Below are 12,675 nucleotides of genomic sequence, written 5' to 3' on the forward strand. Positions count from 1 at the left end.
ACTCAAAGAAAAAAGGGATCTTCTAAAAATGTGGGTAAAAATTAGAACTTATAGATTTTGTATTTGCTTATCTATACCTGTACTGTGTATGTGTAAAAAATAATTTTCTTATTCAAATTGTGTTCCTACAGCCAAAAACCTTTTTAGAAAAAAAAAATAGGCGAATGTTTTAAAACTTTTTATGTTTTCTTTTTAAGGCTTTTTTAAACCCCTTTCCCCGCTAAATTTCCTTTTTTGAATTGCCGTCTTTCAGTTAAAGGGTTAAAAAAGGGGGCATACCAAAAGAACGACTGAAGGCGAACAGTGCAAATCAGACAACTGCATGGTGTCAAACTGACCCGATTTACACTGGTCCAAAGGCAAATATGATAAGGGGTTTTGGTTTAAAGCTATTTATAAATTACATTGGAGAGGGTTGCTCAAGACATTTTATTTATATAATTCCCCCCTTTTTTAATTATTTTAGTTTTCAAACGACATAAGCTGGACACCCGCAACATTTTAGATGGGAAAAAAATTGAAAGAGGGCGCTGCAGCATTTATTACTGGAAAGAAATGTATGAATACTCACAAAAAAGAAGTAAGTAACCACAGAATAAACAATTCTGAAATGAGCCGCACCATGAGAAAACCAAAATAATGGGTTTTTGACCGCATGGATCCGCCAGCCCCACATCCGCGCGTCTGGTCGGGTCATCTTTTCGCTTTAAAGCCCATTTGGGAAATTGGGGAAAATGTTGCGAACACATGGGTCCTGACCCGTCTGCGCGGGGCGCAGACGGTCGGACCCGATGGTGCAAACCCACTTTTGGTTTTCTCATGACAAAGGCTCAAATTATGTTAAACAATTTCAACATTAAAATTTAATATTTTTTGAAGACACAAGGTTGAAAAAATCTTGAAACACGTTTTTTCTGAATTTTTTTGATAATCCCCCAGAATCGTTATGGTTTGTTTTCATGCCCCTTATTTTGCTTTCATTTTCTACAGAACTGATTTTTGTAGTTAGACCCTTGCTTTAAAATTTATTTTTTAACAATGTAAATTTTAAAAATTATTTATTAATTATCATAATATATTTATTTTTTTAAAAATCTGCAAGGTGAAATTTGATACCGGGGATTCTTTGCTTTGCATTCACATTTTTGCTTCTTTTCTTTGGGAATTAATTATAATGAAAAATTGTTTTTGGGTAATCTTTTAATATGTTTGGGATAGCATCTGGAAAAGGCAAAATGGTGTATGAAATATTAGGTGTTTTGCTATGAACACTTGTTTTAAAAATTGTCAATAAGGTTTCAGAAAAAAAAATTTAAAAAACAGAAAAGGGAAAATAACGTACCACATTTTCTAAAACTTTTTGAAAATTTAAATATTTTTTTTATTGTTAGGTCCTATTTGCACAAAAGAATCAAATAGTGACTTTTTCATGTCAAATAAAATTGTGAAATGTAAAGATGTAGGTGTAATTTTTTTTTATAAAACAGGATTTTTTTGCGTTTGTATATAATGTCAAACACAGTAATTTTCTGTAAATATCTAATATTTTTGTTTTATTTTTAATTACTTTTTAACATTGATGGTTTGCTATAAATCATAACATATTTAGCACATATTTTCAAAGTTTCAGTCAGATTTTGGACTTACATTTCAGAAGCCATGTATATTTCCAAATGTTTGCAAACATTGATGCTTTTGTTTAGTTTTAAAGAACAAAAAATTTATACAAAATGTGTATTTTTTGTCCCAAGTTAGTTTTAACAGTGTCAGTATAAGTCCTGACTGCAATCTTGGAGGTCATGGGTGAGCTAGGAGTTCTGGACCCCTGCAAGTATTGGCCATAAGTGCATTAAATGATTAAGCAATCTTCTAGTATTGGTTCAACATGTTCTTTATCACTTAAGTGAAACAAAAAAGAAAACTAAATGACTTTTTTTATCTAAAAAGGTGCCCTTTATGGCCTGCTCTGAAATATTGACCTAAATAATGTTGATATTTTTCTACTTTAGACATTTTGCAAATATTTAAATCTAAGCTAGAACATTAACATTAATTTGGTCATTCAATTGGAGGCACACCCTTTTTGGAGGAATTATAGCACATTGAGACTGATGAGGGACTAAAGTCAACATCTTACTTTCTTGTTGGAGCATTGTTCACCTTTGTTACATTTGTGTTTCACATTTCAGTGTGAATTTCACCAGTCTTTGTCTGTAGAATGTAAATGCTTTGTCACAGTTCATTTCAATGTAAACCTCACCGTAGCTAAAAGCAGTTGTATCATCAATCATGTTTTTGTTTTGTTTTTTATGTAATGATAGGAACAGGCAAAGTACTTCAAGTCAAAAATGAACATACTTATAGGGTCTCAAACACTATAATTAGATTATATTATAATTTTACTTCCGTCACTTGAAAGTGAACAGGGTAATGTGCTACTTGGGCTATTTTCAGCCAGTTTTACTTATGATATTTTTGCCTGTGTCCTTATTTATTATATCTTTTATAAATCTAGTCTGAGTAAATATAGCAATAAAGTGTACATAAATAGAGCATACACAGGTTCTTTCTGCAGTTTACCCATAAAAACAATCTGTTTCTATCAAGTATTATAATAATGAAATGTGCAGTTCATGATTGGAGTAAACTTACTACTTTGTATACAAACTTGCTTAAAAGAATTGTTTTCACTATTTTCTGATCATATTTTTATTTTCTTCAGTATAAGAAAAATTCCACCAGAATTTGAGGCAGACTTCACAGATCGTGGATACCAGAATAAATTACCGATGCATGCTCGCTCAACTGCCACACAGTCTGTCAAAAATAACCTCAGGATTACAGAAATACAAGCTGATTCTAGTCTTATACTTAATTCACAAAAGGTAACTTTAAGTACATAGTAGACCTGTAAGGACAGTCGGCAGTTTCTGTGTGATAACATGTTACTATTTGTTTAATTTGGCATTCTTCGGCTGTAAATGAAGCTCATGTGTGCAACGGTTTCTGTCAAAACCAGATCCTGCCAAATCATATACGGACAAAATGTAACTGAACAGAATAACCAATTGTCATTACACTTAAGTCTACCTACAATGTCTTGCTGAGAAGTCTCAGAAAATAAAACTAAGTGCCACTGATTTCATTTAACTAACCATTAGGAACAAAAGGAACTACAACATACACTTTTATCAAATGACTTTCTAGTTAGTCAGTTAAGTTAACTATCAGTCCAAGGTCTGAAATAATTTTTGAGTGTAGACATTATTCATAATATGTTTGGTATTTGAATATTTGTCTCTTAATGAGAACATTTCTTTGTTTCCAGGCTCAGAAAATAATCAATGAACATATAGATCACAGACGTTTAGAGCGTAGTGAAAATCCAAACCGGTTTAATATCAAACCTTCAATAGGTGAATCCAGCTTCCGTCATCCGTTACCACAGAGACAAGAAGAGGGCAATCAGCAGGAGACAGAAGGTCCAGAACCAGAGAGAAGTAAGTGTTTATATTTTGCTGATGCTTCATCTGTTATGTAAAAATATCTATTATGGATTTTTTATGGCTACTGTAGCCTAATACATCAATGTGCTAGCCTGATAAATTCCTAGCTGTACCTGGCTGGTATATTGTAGAACTGATTACTGTTATTCGCCTTTAAAATTTCATGATGTTTTTTCTGTAAAATGATATGAATTTCCTGCATCTTGCTTAAATTTGGTTTAAATTTGCAAAAAAGTATTTTAATAACATCTGGAGTAAATAACAAAAGAATCACATGTTCAGTAGTGACTGCCTTTTTCTCTCACTCTCATAAAAGAAAGGTAAAGATTTATTATTTAATGTGGGTATTTGATGACAATACCTATGTGGTATTGAACAAACTATTGTTAGCATGTCACTATTCATGGGTGTTCATAAGCACAAGTTAGACTGTACTTAATTTCAGTAGAGCCTATGGTAGGAGTCATATTTACCTCCCGTTTATCTAGTCTGGATTGATTCTGATAGAATAAAATACCTATATAAGTAATCACCCAGCACTGAACGCTTAACATGTGGTGACTGAGAATCAAACCCAGGTCACTCATATTGTGATCCAACCTGCTCACAACTGCAGCACATACTATTATATACATATAATATTACCCTGACATATCTCACTTTCCAAGCACTGCATCTGAAATGAAATATATGTTTTTTTCATCATTGTCCGATGGTCTGATAACTTGTTTCTGTATATTTTCAGCACAAAGCCCAATATCAAGAGAGACAAGTGTACATTTTAAAGAAGTTCAAGTGAAACAGCTGGACAAAAATGCACTGTATAACATGCCTATCCAAGGATACTGAACACAGAAATTTGTTTTCAAAACATTTGATATGAAACTTTTTATTGTTTATTAAATTGCCACAGAGTTTTGTTTAATATCAGTTCATTTTCATGCAATACTAAATATAAACTAAAAAAACAAATTCTAACAAAGTCTTGGGTTTCTTTTAGACCTGAAACTAAGCTATACATTCTTACACTTACATTTACTAATGTAATAAATAATGGAAAAAAATAAGTTGTAAAATGAACAATTTTATTAATCTTTGTTGTCATTAATTGAAAAAGACATTTTATATTTATATTTTGTTTTCAGACTTTTTATGAAATCTTTTAGAATTATTCTAAACAATGGCTAGAGAGCTTGTTTTGTTGAAAACAAGTTTGTTGGGCTAGCTGCTTTTATGGACTTGTTGATGATTCTAATAGATGGCAAACTTGACCAGCCTTTTAAAGAAACTGCCATTCTACTTTGTTTATGTTTATGATATTTAATCTTTGTGAACATGATGTATAGAATAAGGTGTCTCTCATATATAACAATATTACACAATTATGGTATTTCTTGTTTTAAGTTTTTAACAAAATCATAGTTCCAATTTCATTTTCACACATAAATGCATCTGTTATGTTCAATATGCATAATTTTCAGTTAAGCTAAATTTGAAACTATTTTTTGAGGTGGTTTACTCTAAGATAAAACAGGAACAGTAGTGGTCTTCTGACATTATATAAAGAGTAATCATTTACCCACGTAACCGCCAAATTTTGAGGGATAATTAGATTTAGCGTTGTCCATCCATCTGTGCATGTTTGCATGCATCTGTACCTTGTCTGCCTGTCTAAAATTGAAAATTATTTTGATTCAAAAAGATTTTAGCTAGAATCACCAAAACGCACATAATTATTGATTAGCACATGACATTTGCTCACATTTAGAATTATCCCCCCTTGACCCAGAAAAGGCAGAGATTTTTGCTTTGATTAGGTGAAAGAGGAATTTTTGACTTTATCTTAGTAACCTTTAGATGAATCTGCATGAAATTTTACACAATGCAGTTCATGACAGGCAATGGTGCATGAGCAACATTCAACAGGATCACTTCAGTAACTTCAGAGTTCAGAGATGGACCTTCATCGAATTTTAAACTTCAGTTGTTTAAAAGTCATAAATGTATCTGAAAATTAAAAATATCTTTCAAAATATAGTCCCCTCATCATAAACCAACCTATTTGGCGAGGGATATAAATTCACTAAATTTACTTTTATTTCTTAGTATAATGTCTCTTACATTATTACATCACCCCCATCATCTCCTGCCTACTCAAAATGAGGGATCTAGGGCCATCTTGACCCTCTTGTTCATAATCAGAAAGATCAGTTTCAGTGCAAAGTCATTTATTTGCAGTGTGTGATACTAATGTTTCTTTGTTTTTATCTTTTTATTTGTTGTGAGGATATTTCATTTTGTTTTCTTTTTTCATCTTAGTTCATTGATCATTGGTTTCATCATGAATTGTGATGTAAATTTTATTATATGAATAAATTATATATATTTTATCATTCTACTTTGTTTACTCTGCTTTTTAAAAAGTCATGCTTGTGCATTCCTGAATTAGCCAATCCAGATAAAGGTTCTATAACAAATATATATTCCCCTTCAAAGTTTTAACAGACCATCTTACAAAAAAAAAAATATTTTACCAAGTGACCATGAGGTACTGCTCACTGGAGTTATTATTGTTAAATACATACATGTCTGCATTAGCCAGATTTCTTAACTAGTGCCAAATTAATTGAAATCTTATCCTATATATGCTATACAAAGTACATTGATCATATGGTATGACTTTAATCAGATTGGTGCAAGCTAGGTTGGCACGCCCCAAATGCATTAAAACCACCAAGTTTCCTTTGTGTAGGTTACTGATCATTTCAAGGCAGTGTCCCTAATTTTGAACATGCTTTTTATTAGCTCGGCTATACGAAGTATATGGAGAGCAATCCTACTCATCCCAGCGTTGGCATCCTTCCGCCTCCACACCTAACGGTTAAAGTTTTAATGCGTTTTCTCTTATTTCTCTTTATCTCTATAATTACTTGATGGATTTGCTTCAACCTTAAATAGTTGTTCAACATCATCACCCAAATCATATGACACAAAGTTCATATCTCTGTCACTAATTTTTCATGAATTATGCCCCCTTTTTCATAGAATTTTAGGTTAATTTTGATGCATTTTCACTATATTCCTGTTAGAACAGAAGGAATTTTATTAAAACTTGAAACAATTGATCAACATCATGACCCACATCATATGACATACGGGTCATAACTCTGGCACCAATGTTTCATGAATTATGCCCCCTTTATACATAAAATGTCAGGTTAAAGTTTAGATTCACTTTCACTCTCTATCTGTTATTACCAAACAGATTTGATTCAAACTTAAACTATTTGTAGCACATCATCACCACATCATATGACACAAGGGCCATAACTCTGGCACTAATATTTGATGAATTGTGCCCCCTTTTTTACTTAGAATTTCAGATTAATGTTGGGCACTTTCACTTTATCTTTGTTAATACTTAATTAATTTGATTTAAACTTATAACATTGTTGCCTCATCATATAACACAATGTCCATAATTCTGGCACAAATATTTAGTGATTTATGTCCCCTTTTTACTTAGAATTTCTGTTTAATTTTGATGCTTTTTCACTATTTCTTTGTTGTTTCTTACTGGATTTTATTCAAACTTGAAATGGTTGTTCCACATGGTCACCTACATCATATGTCACAATGTTCATGATGCTGGCACCAAAATGCTATGAGTTATGCCCCCTTTTTACTAGCATTTCAGGTTCAATTAAGTTATGATGCACTTCTGCTCTATCTCACTTATTTGATTCAGTCTTCAAATAGCTGCTCCACATTATTAGCCACATGCTATGACACAATGTCATGGTGCATTACTATTGCAGAAATATTAAGGGGAAGAAACACATAACGTGTAGCTTGCTTTGCATATCATTCCAAGCGTTATGTGCACTTAGGTCTTTTTTAATTTTATTTGGATCGCTAAAATGAGGAGAAGCGAGCCAAAGCTAATGTAAAACCAAAAATGTTTTCAAAAGAACTTTAAAAGCTGTCAGTGTATCGACATCTCTTGTTTTAGAGAGTTTCTTAGTCTTAGAGGAATGTACGCAGAACTCTGGTTGTCCTACACCACGTACGTTTCTCGAGTTTTCGGTATAACTAATGACACACTGTGCTTTGATTTTAGGTATATGACCGGATAGTGTTTTTCCATAGTCTTAAATTTGCTTGGAAATGTATGTAGCCTTACAGATATTGTCAGGACTGTGTACTGTAGTGTTTACCTTGAAATTAATAAGATAAGACGAAGATGAGTTAGAAATGGAAGGATGTAATGTGTTTCAAGGGTTCACTTCAAATTATTTATGGTATGTGCGGTAGGAATATAAACGCGCCTATATTGACATTAATCAGACCTGTATATCATAGGTTGTGGTAAGGATTTACCTTTTTGCGTGCTTTGGTATGTCCGTCCGATCGACAAAAGTTCTGATTCACATACATCCAGAACTATACCGTCATAAGTTTTACAGGAATGATATACAACATTGAAAGGTTTTCATGTTATTTCGCGCAGTAACAGTAGAGATATTGTGGCCCTTAACTGAAGCACTTTCAAACTTGTGCTGCACACTACTCAATACGTATATGACATAGAGGCATGAATGTTTGCAGATCTACATGTAGTTGTATGTGGAGTTGTATACCTTGCGATACTTTAACTAAAACCAGACCATTACAATAAATAGCTCGAGTGTTGGCTCGGATGGTATGTTAATATGAAACTACTTGTATGCCTATAAGTAACTTATAGAAAAATAAGGTGAAACTGCATGCTGGGCCTGAAGACCAAAGGTCAGTGTCATCATTACCAAATGTTGTGGAACAATTTGCAGTGTAAGACGAACACGAGCGAGAACTGCCAGGACGCTATATTTTAAAGTAGCACAACCGAACATGTTGAATAACATTCCTGTAACGTTTCACTACAACGTGTCAAATGATTGTTTGAGGTGTAAACTACATTACTGTTATCGCTAGCAAGAGACACACAACGGAGTTTTTCTGTCCCCACTCCCCTTTTCGTAAGAACGAAATATTACATTTGTTATCTGCGCAAGAGTTTAAGTATGTCTGAAATACAGTGTAATTTCAGACTTTGCTATTGGCGCAGGACCGACCTGCCGCGCAGGTTGCGGGTGTAACATTATAGATCCATTTTGATTTGTAAAAAAAACCTATAGTTTTAGTCTGTAATCGTAAATTAAAGTAAAAGTTAATATGATTTATAAAAGATATTCAAGTTATCAGAGTAATTTCCAGATTTATTATTAGCGCACTTAAAAACAGAATTTAAACAGAGTGCATATATTAACAAGCTTCCCACACATTTAGGTCAACGAATAATGGCATTTATGACTCGAAACCACAATTTACCAATTGAAACAGGTCGTTGGAGTAATATACCCTCAAATGATAGAAAATGTACAGTTTGCAATGATTTAGGTGATGAATATCATTTCTTCCTTGTATGTCCATTATTTAAAACAGAAAGAAAACAGTTAATAGATAGAAATATTTATACTAGACCTAACATGATAAAATTTATAGAACTACTTACGTCGCATAACTCCATAAAACTTAAAAAAGCTAGTTTATTTTGCAACATTATTATAAAGCATTTCAAAAAGGCTAATTAGCTAATCAATGTATGCAACCAATTTAACAGTAGTTACTTTATACTACTCTATTTAGGTCCACTTATTTCACCAAGTGCCAATCTAAGTTTTCATGTCTTTTAAAATACGTCAAGTTATATATGTCCCAATTACTACAGCTTAAAAGTGTACATGTATAGTTACAAAAGACTGATGAAAGTAAACTCTTTAAGTGTCCAAATGCAAATACAGATCATTTGATATATTTGAAAAAATTGATACGCCTCAATTTCTATTATTGATAGTTTATCTTGTCTTGTTTGTTTGTTTGTCTTTTTTTCTGTGTTTGTTTGTTATCTGTGTTTGTTTAAAACTTTTGACATGTATATTCATATATACATGTATTTGTAATGTGTAGTATATTGTTTTTGTACATAACCATATAAATCTGTAAATTTTGTATATAGAGCAAACTTAAATTTGACGCCTTTTGCAGGTCTAATTTCATTTTCGCTTTCGGTATTAGGCTTGCCTTTTCATTAAGGTGTTAAATAAATGATATCTCTCTCCATTAAAAGTTCACAATATATTCCATATTTAAAACCCTACAGTTTCTAACCATTAATCAGTATTGTGAAACTGTTATAAAAACTCATCTGATGTTTCCTTTAATCATATTTATAAAAGTAATTTTCACTGATACTGTTCTCTTGCAACATGTTTTCTTTAATCATACTTATTACAGTAATTTTCGTTGCTACTGTTCTCCAGTAACATGTTTCCTTTAATCATACTGAACAGTACTTTTCATTGCTACTGTTCTCCAGCAACATGTTTCCTTTAATCATACTTATAACAGTAATGTTCATTGCTACTGTTCTCCAGCAATATGTTTCCTTTAATCATACTGAACAGTAATTTTCATTGCTACTGTTCTCCAGTAACTGTTATACATGTAGTTTAAAATTTTCATTTATTACTCATTATACATGTATTATCGAATTAGAGTTAAAAAAAAAAAAAAAAAAAAAAAATTATGGAAGACAATAACAATGGCCGTTTTCCAATGTGTCACTGTTTGTTAAATGTATGTATTTGTATATATTATATGCTGTTAATGCTGCCCACATAAGTGGGACTTAACATTTGCTTGAATAAACTTGAAACTTGAAACTTGTTTGTTGTTGTTGCGGAAGCCAAATCAAGAAGACAGTCCGTTATGATTTTCATGATGTTTGTCACAATTAGTGCAAATCTGATATAAACAATCTTCCTATGTTATATTATAATTTATTGATGAAAAACGCATTGAAATTGTATGCAAATTGGAGGATGTGCTAGATGGAAAGACGCATCGCCGCTGTCTCTTTGCAGCTATGTTTTTATCTTAGATAGGCTTTTATTACTCTGTTTGTTTGACATTGTACTCAATGTTTGTGCCAGCATAACTGTTCCAATATGGGACCAACGTTTGCATTAGTCAACAGAAAATTTGTGTTGGACCACTACTCGTGAATGTTAAAGAGTGATGTTATGTTTGCATTTTTCAATACATTTATGAAATAGTTTGATAAACCTGTGTAATTTTGACCGCATTTTTTTGTGTTATTCTTTTTATTTTAATTTGTTCTTGTTCAAAAGAAGAAAATCTAATCTTGAGAAGTTACAAAAAGTAAAATTTACGACTCTAGCATGCACCCACACTAATCAAATGATACATTATGATTATTATTATCTTTGTTGGTTCAAGTGCTTCCACGTAATATTCACTTTATCTATAAGGGGAATTTTATAGATATGCGGTTCAATAAAATGCAATGTTAAAACAGGAATGATTTTAGAATGTACATCTCACAACTGATAAAACATTTTCAAACAAAATATATTGGTGGAATGTGGATTATATATTAACATACTCTCTCATATTTAATCACTATTCTTATGTATATTGGTTTGCGTATATTGATACATCATTTTTAACTGAATAGATAAAAATATCGCTTAAAATTACATATTATCGGGTCTTCAAATATGATGATGCGGAATGGGTTAATTGTGAGTTTGGTGCTAGTGCTTTGTTTTGTCGCGTCGTCGGAACAAGCAAATACGACTACTGCCAGCACTATTCCAGCTACAACAAACAATACGACAGCTGATTCTGAGACTAGCTCAGCAACTGAACCAAATACAACACAGGGACCGACGCAAACAACAGCCCTGACAACAGCTTCAGCTACCAACGGATTTACTATAACAACAACAAATTCGACACGGAGTGATACATCTACAACACAGGGACCGACGCAAACAACAACCCTGACAGCAGCTTCAGCTACCAACGGATTTTCTATAACAACAACAAATTCGACATCTACCTTTCCCTTACCTACAACTAATAGTACTGGTAATGGTACTGTTACCTCCCATACAATTAAAACAACATCACAGAATACAACGGCTTCAACTGTTACTTCTTCTACAGCTACAACAGCGGGGCCTCAAGCTTCGAAGGAAAATACACCCTCGTCTAATGCTTACGAAGGCGTGGAAGCGGTGGCAGGAGTTTCTATAGTACTCATTAGTGTGGTTATTATTGTGATTGTTGCATTCCTTGCTCGATTTGAAAGACACAAAGAAAAAATAAAACGTGACGAGAACGGCCAGAACAATGAAGCATTTGAAATGAGAAATAGATAATTCGAAGAAATGGACATATTTTTTCATCACATTAGGTGAATGCTGTTTTTATTGCCTGAATACCGGAATATGTATAGAATTCAAACTGGATTATACATTTATGAAAAAACTTCTTGCATGGTCTCGAATATATTCTTTGGAAGTATGGAACGCGACCAAGAAAGCAGTTGATAGCAGACTGGGCTTGATTGAGTTTCATATTAACTTGTTTAATTTCACTGAAAAAGGTTTTCAAATACATTATAGTATGTTTCTCAATGTAATGTAGGACTTTTTGTTGGTTAACACGAATTTTCTGTAATCATTCTGACGGGATATAATTCTATGTTTAGTACTTTTGTTATTTTTAAAAATATTCGGATACGTCTTTGCTTGTTTATTTTATAAACATATTAATCAGGACTTTTCACAACATTTTCATTAGGTGAAAAAGATCCAAATTTTAACATATAAATTGAGGATACATCTGATGAGTAAAGCTATTTAAAATACAATTGCAACACTTATTGTTTATGATAGAAGCCGTCAAACATTCCATGTCGGTCAATAGTTTTACAATGTCGGTCAATAGCTATACATAGCTAATGTTGTCTGTATGTTAACACCGACTTTAAATAAAATTTGTATCTTGTATGATGTATCTAGCTGTGACGCGCTCTTGTAATGGTCATTAAGGCCGCTGATGAGGAACTGATAATAGTGCTGTGGTTAAATTTATAATTTATGAATTAATAAAGCCCAAGTAGAAATGAAGCTTTCGCGTTTTCATTTTATAGTTTCGTTACTTTAGTTGCCTTTCAATAATCTTGTTTGTAAAAAGGGACTAAAATCATATGTATTGAATGACACAAAATCGTTCATAAATTAAAACAACATTCACC

General features: G+C 32.4%; 2 protein-coding genes across 2 annotated transcripts; both read left to right on the plus strand.

Moving 5' to 3' along the window:
• The first annotated feature begins 1,666 nt into the window (after positions 1–1,666).
• Positions 1,667–5,896, plus strand: LOC123556636 (spermatogenesis-associated protein 4-like). Its single transcript, XM_053542902.1, has 3 exons — positions 1,667–2,885; positions 3,329–3,500; positions 4,252–5,896. Exons 1-3 carry the CDS (start codon positions 2,634–2,636, stop codon positions 4,353–4,355), a joined length of 528 nt encoding a protein of 175 aa, XP_053398877.1. The 5' UTR covers positions 1,667–2,633; the 3' UTR covers positions 4,356–5,896.
• A 5,232-nt stretch (positions 5,897–11,128) lies between these two features.
• On the plus strand, positions 11,129–11,794 carry LOC123558193 (mucin-5AC-like). Its single transcript, XM_045350069.2, has one exon. It carries the CDS (start codon positions 11,129–11,131, stop codon positions 11,792–11,794), a length of 666 nt encoding a protein of 221 aa, XP_045206004.2.
• The last annotated feature ends 881 nt before the right edge of the window (positions 11,795–12,675 follow it).

This window comes from Mercenaria mercenaria, chromosome 5 (genome assembly GCF_021730395.1).
Source record: "Mercenaria mercenaria strain notata chromosome 5, MADL_Memer_1, whole genome shotgun sequence".
Classification (NCBI taxonomy): domain Eukaryota; kingdom Metazoa; phylum Mollusca; class Bivalvia; order Venerida; family Veneridae; genus Mercenaria; species Mercenaria mercenaria.

Coding starts and splice junctions, on each gene's coding strand:
- LOC123556636 (XM_053542902.1), top strand. CDS start 2,634: ATGATTGGAGTAAACTTACTACTTTGTATACAAACTTGCTTAAAAGAA. Junction 2,886..3,328: donor TTATACTTAATTCACAAAAG/GTAACTTTAAGT, acceptor CTTTGTTTCCAG/GCTCAGAAAATAATCAATGA. Junction 3,501..4,251: donor AGGTCCAGAACCAGAGAGAA/GTAAGTGTTTAT, acceptor GTATATTTTCAG/CACAAAGCCCAATATCAAGA.
- LOC123558193 (XM_045350069.2), top strand. CDS start 11,129: ATGATGATGCGGAATGGGTTAATTGTGAGTTTGGTGCTAGTGCTTTGT.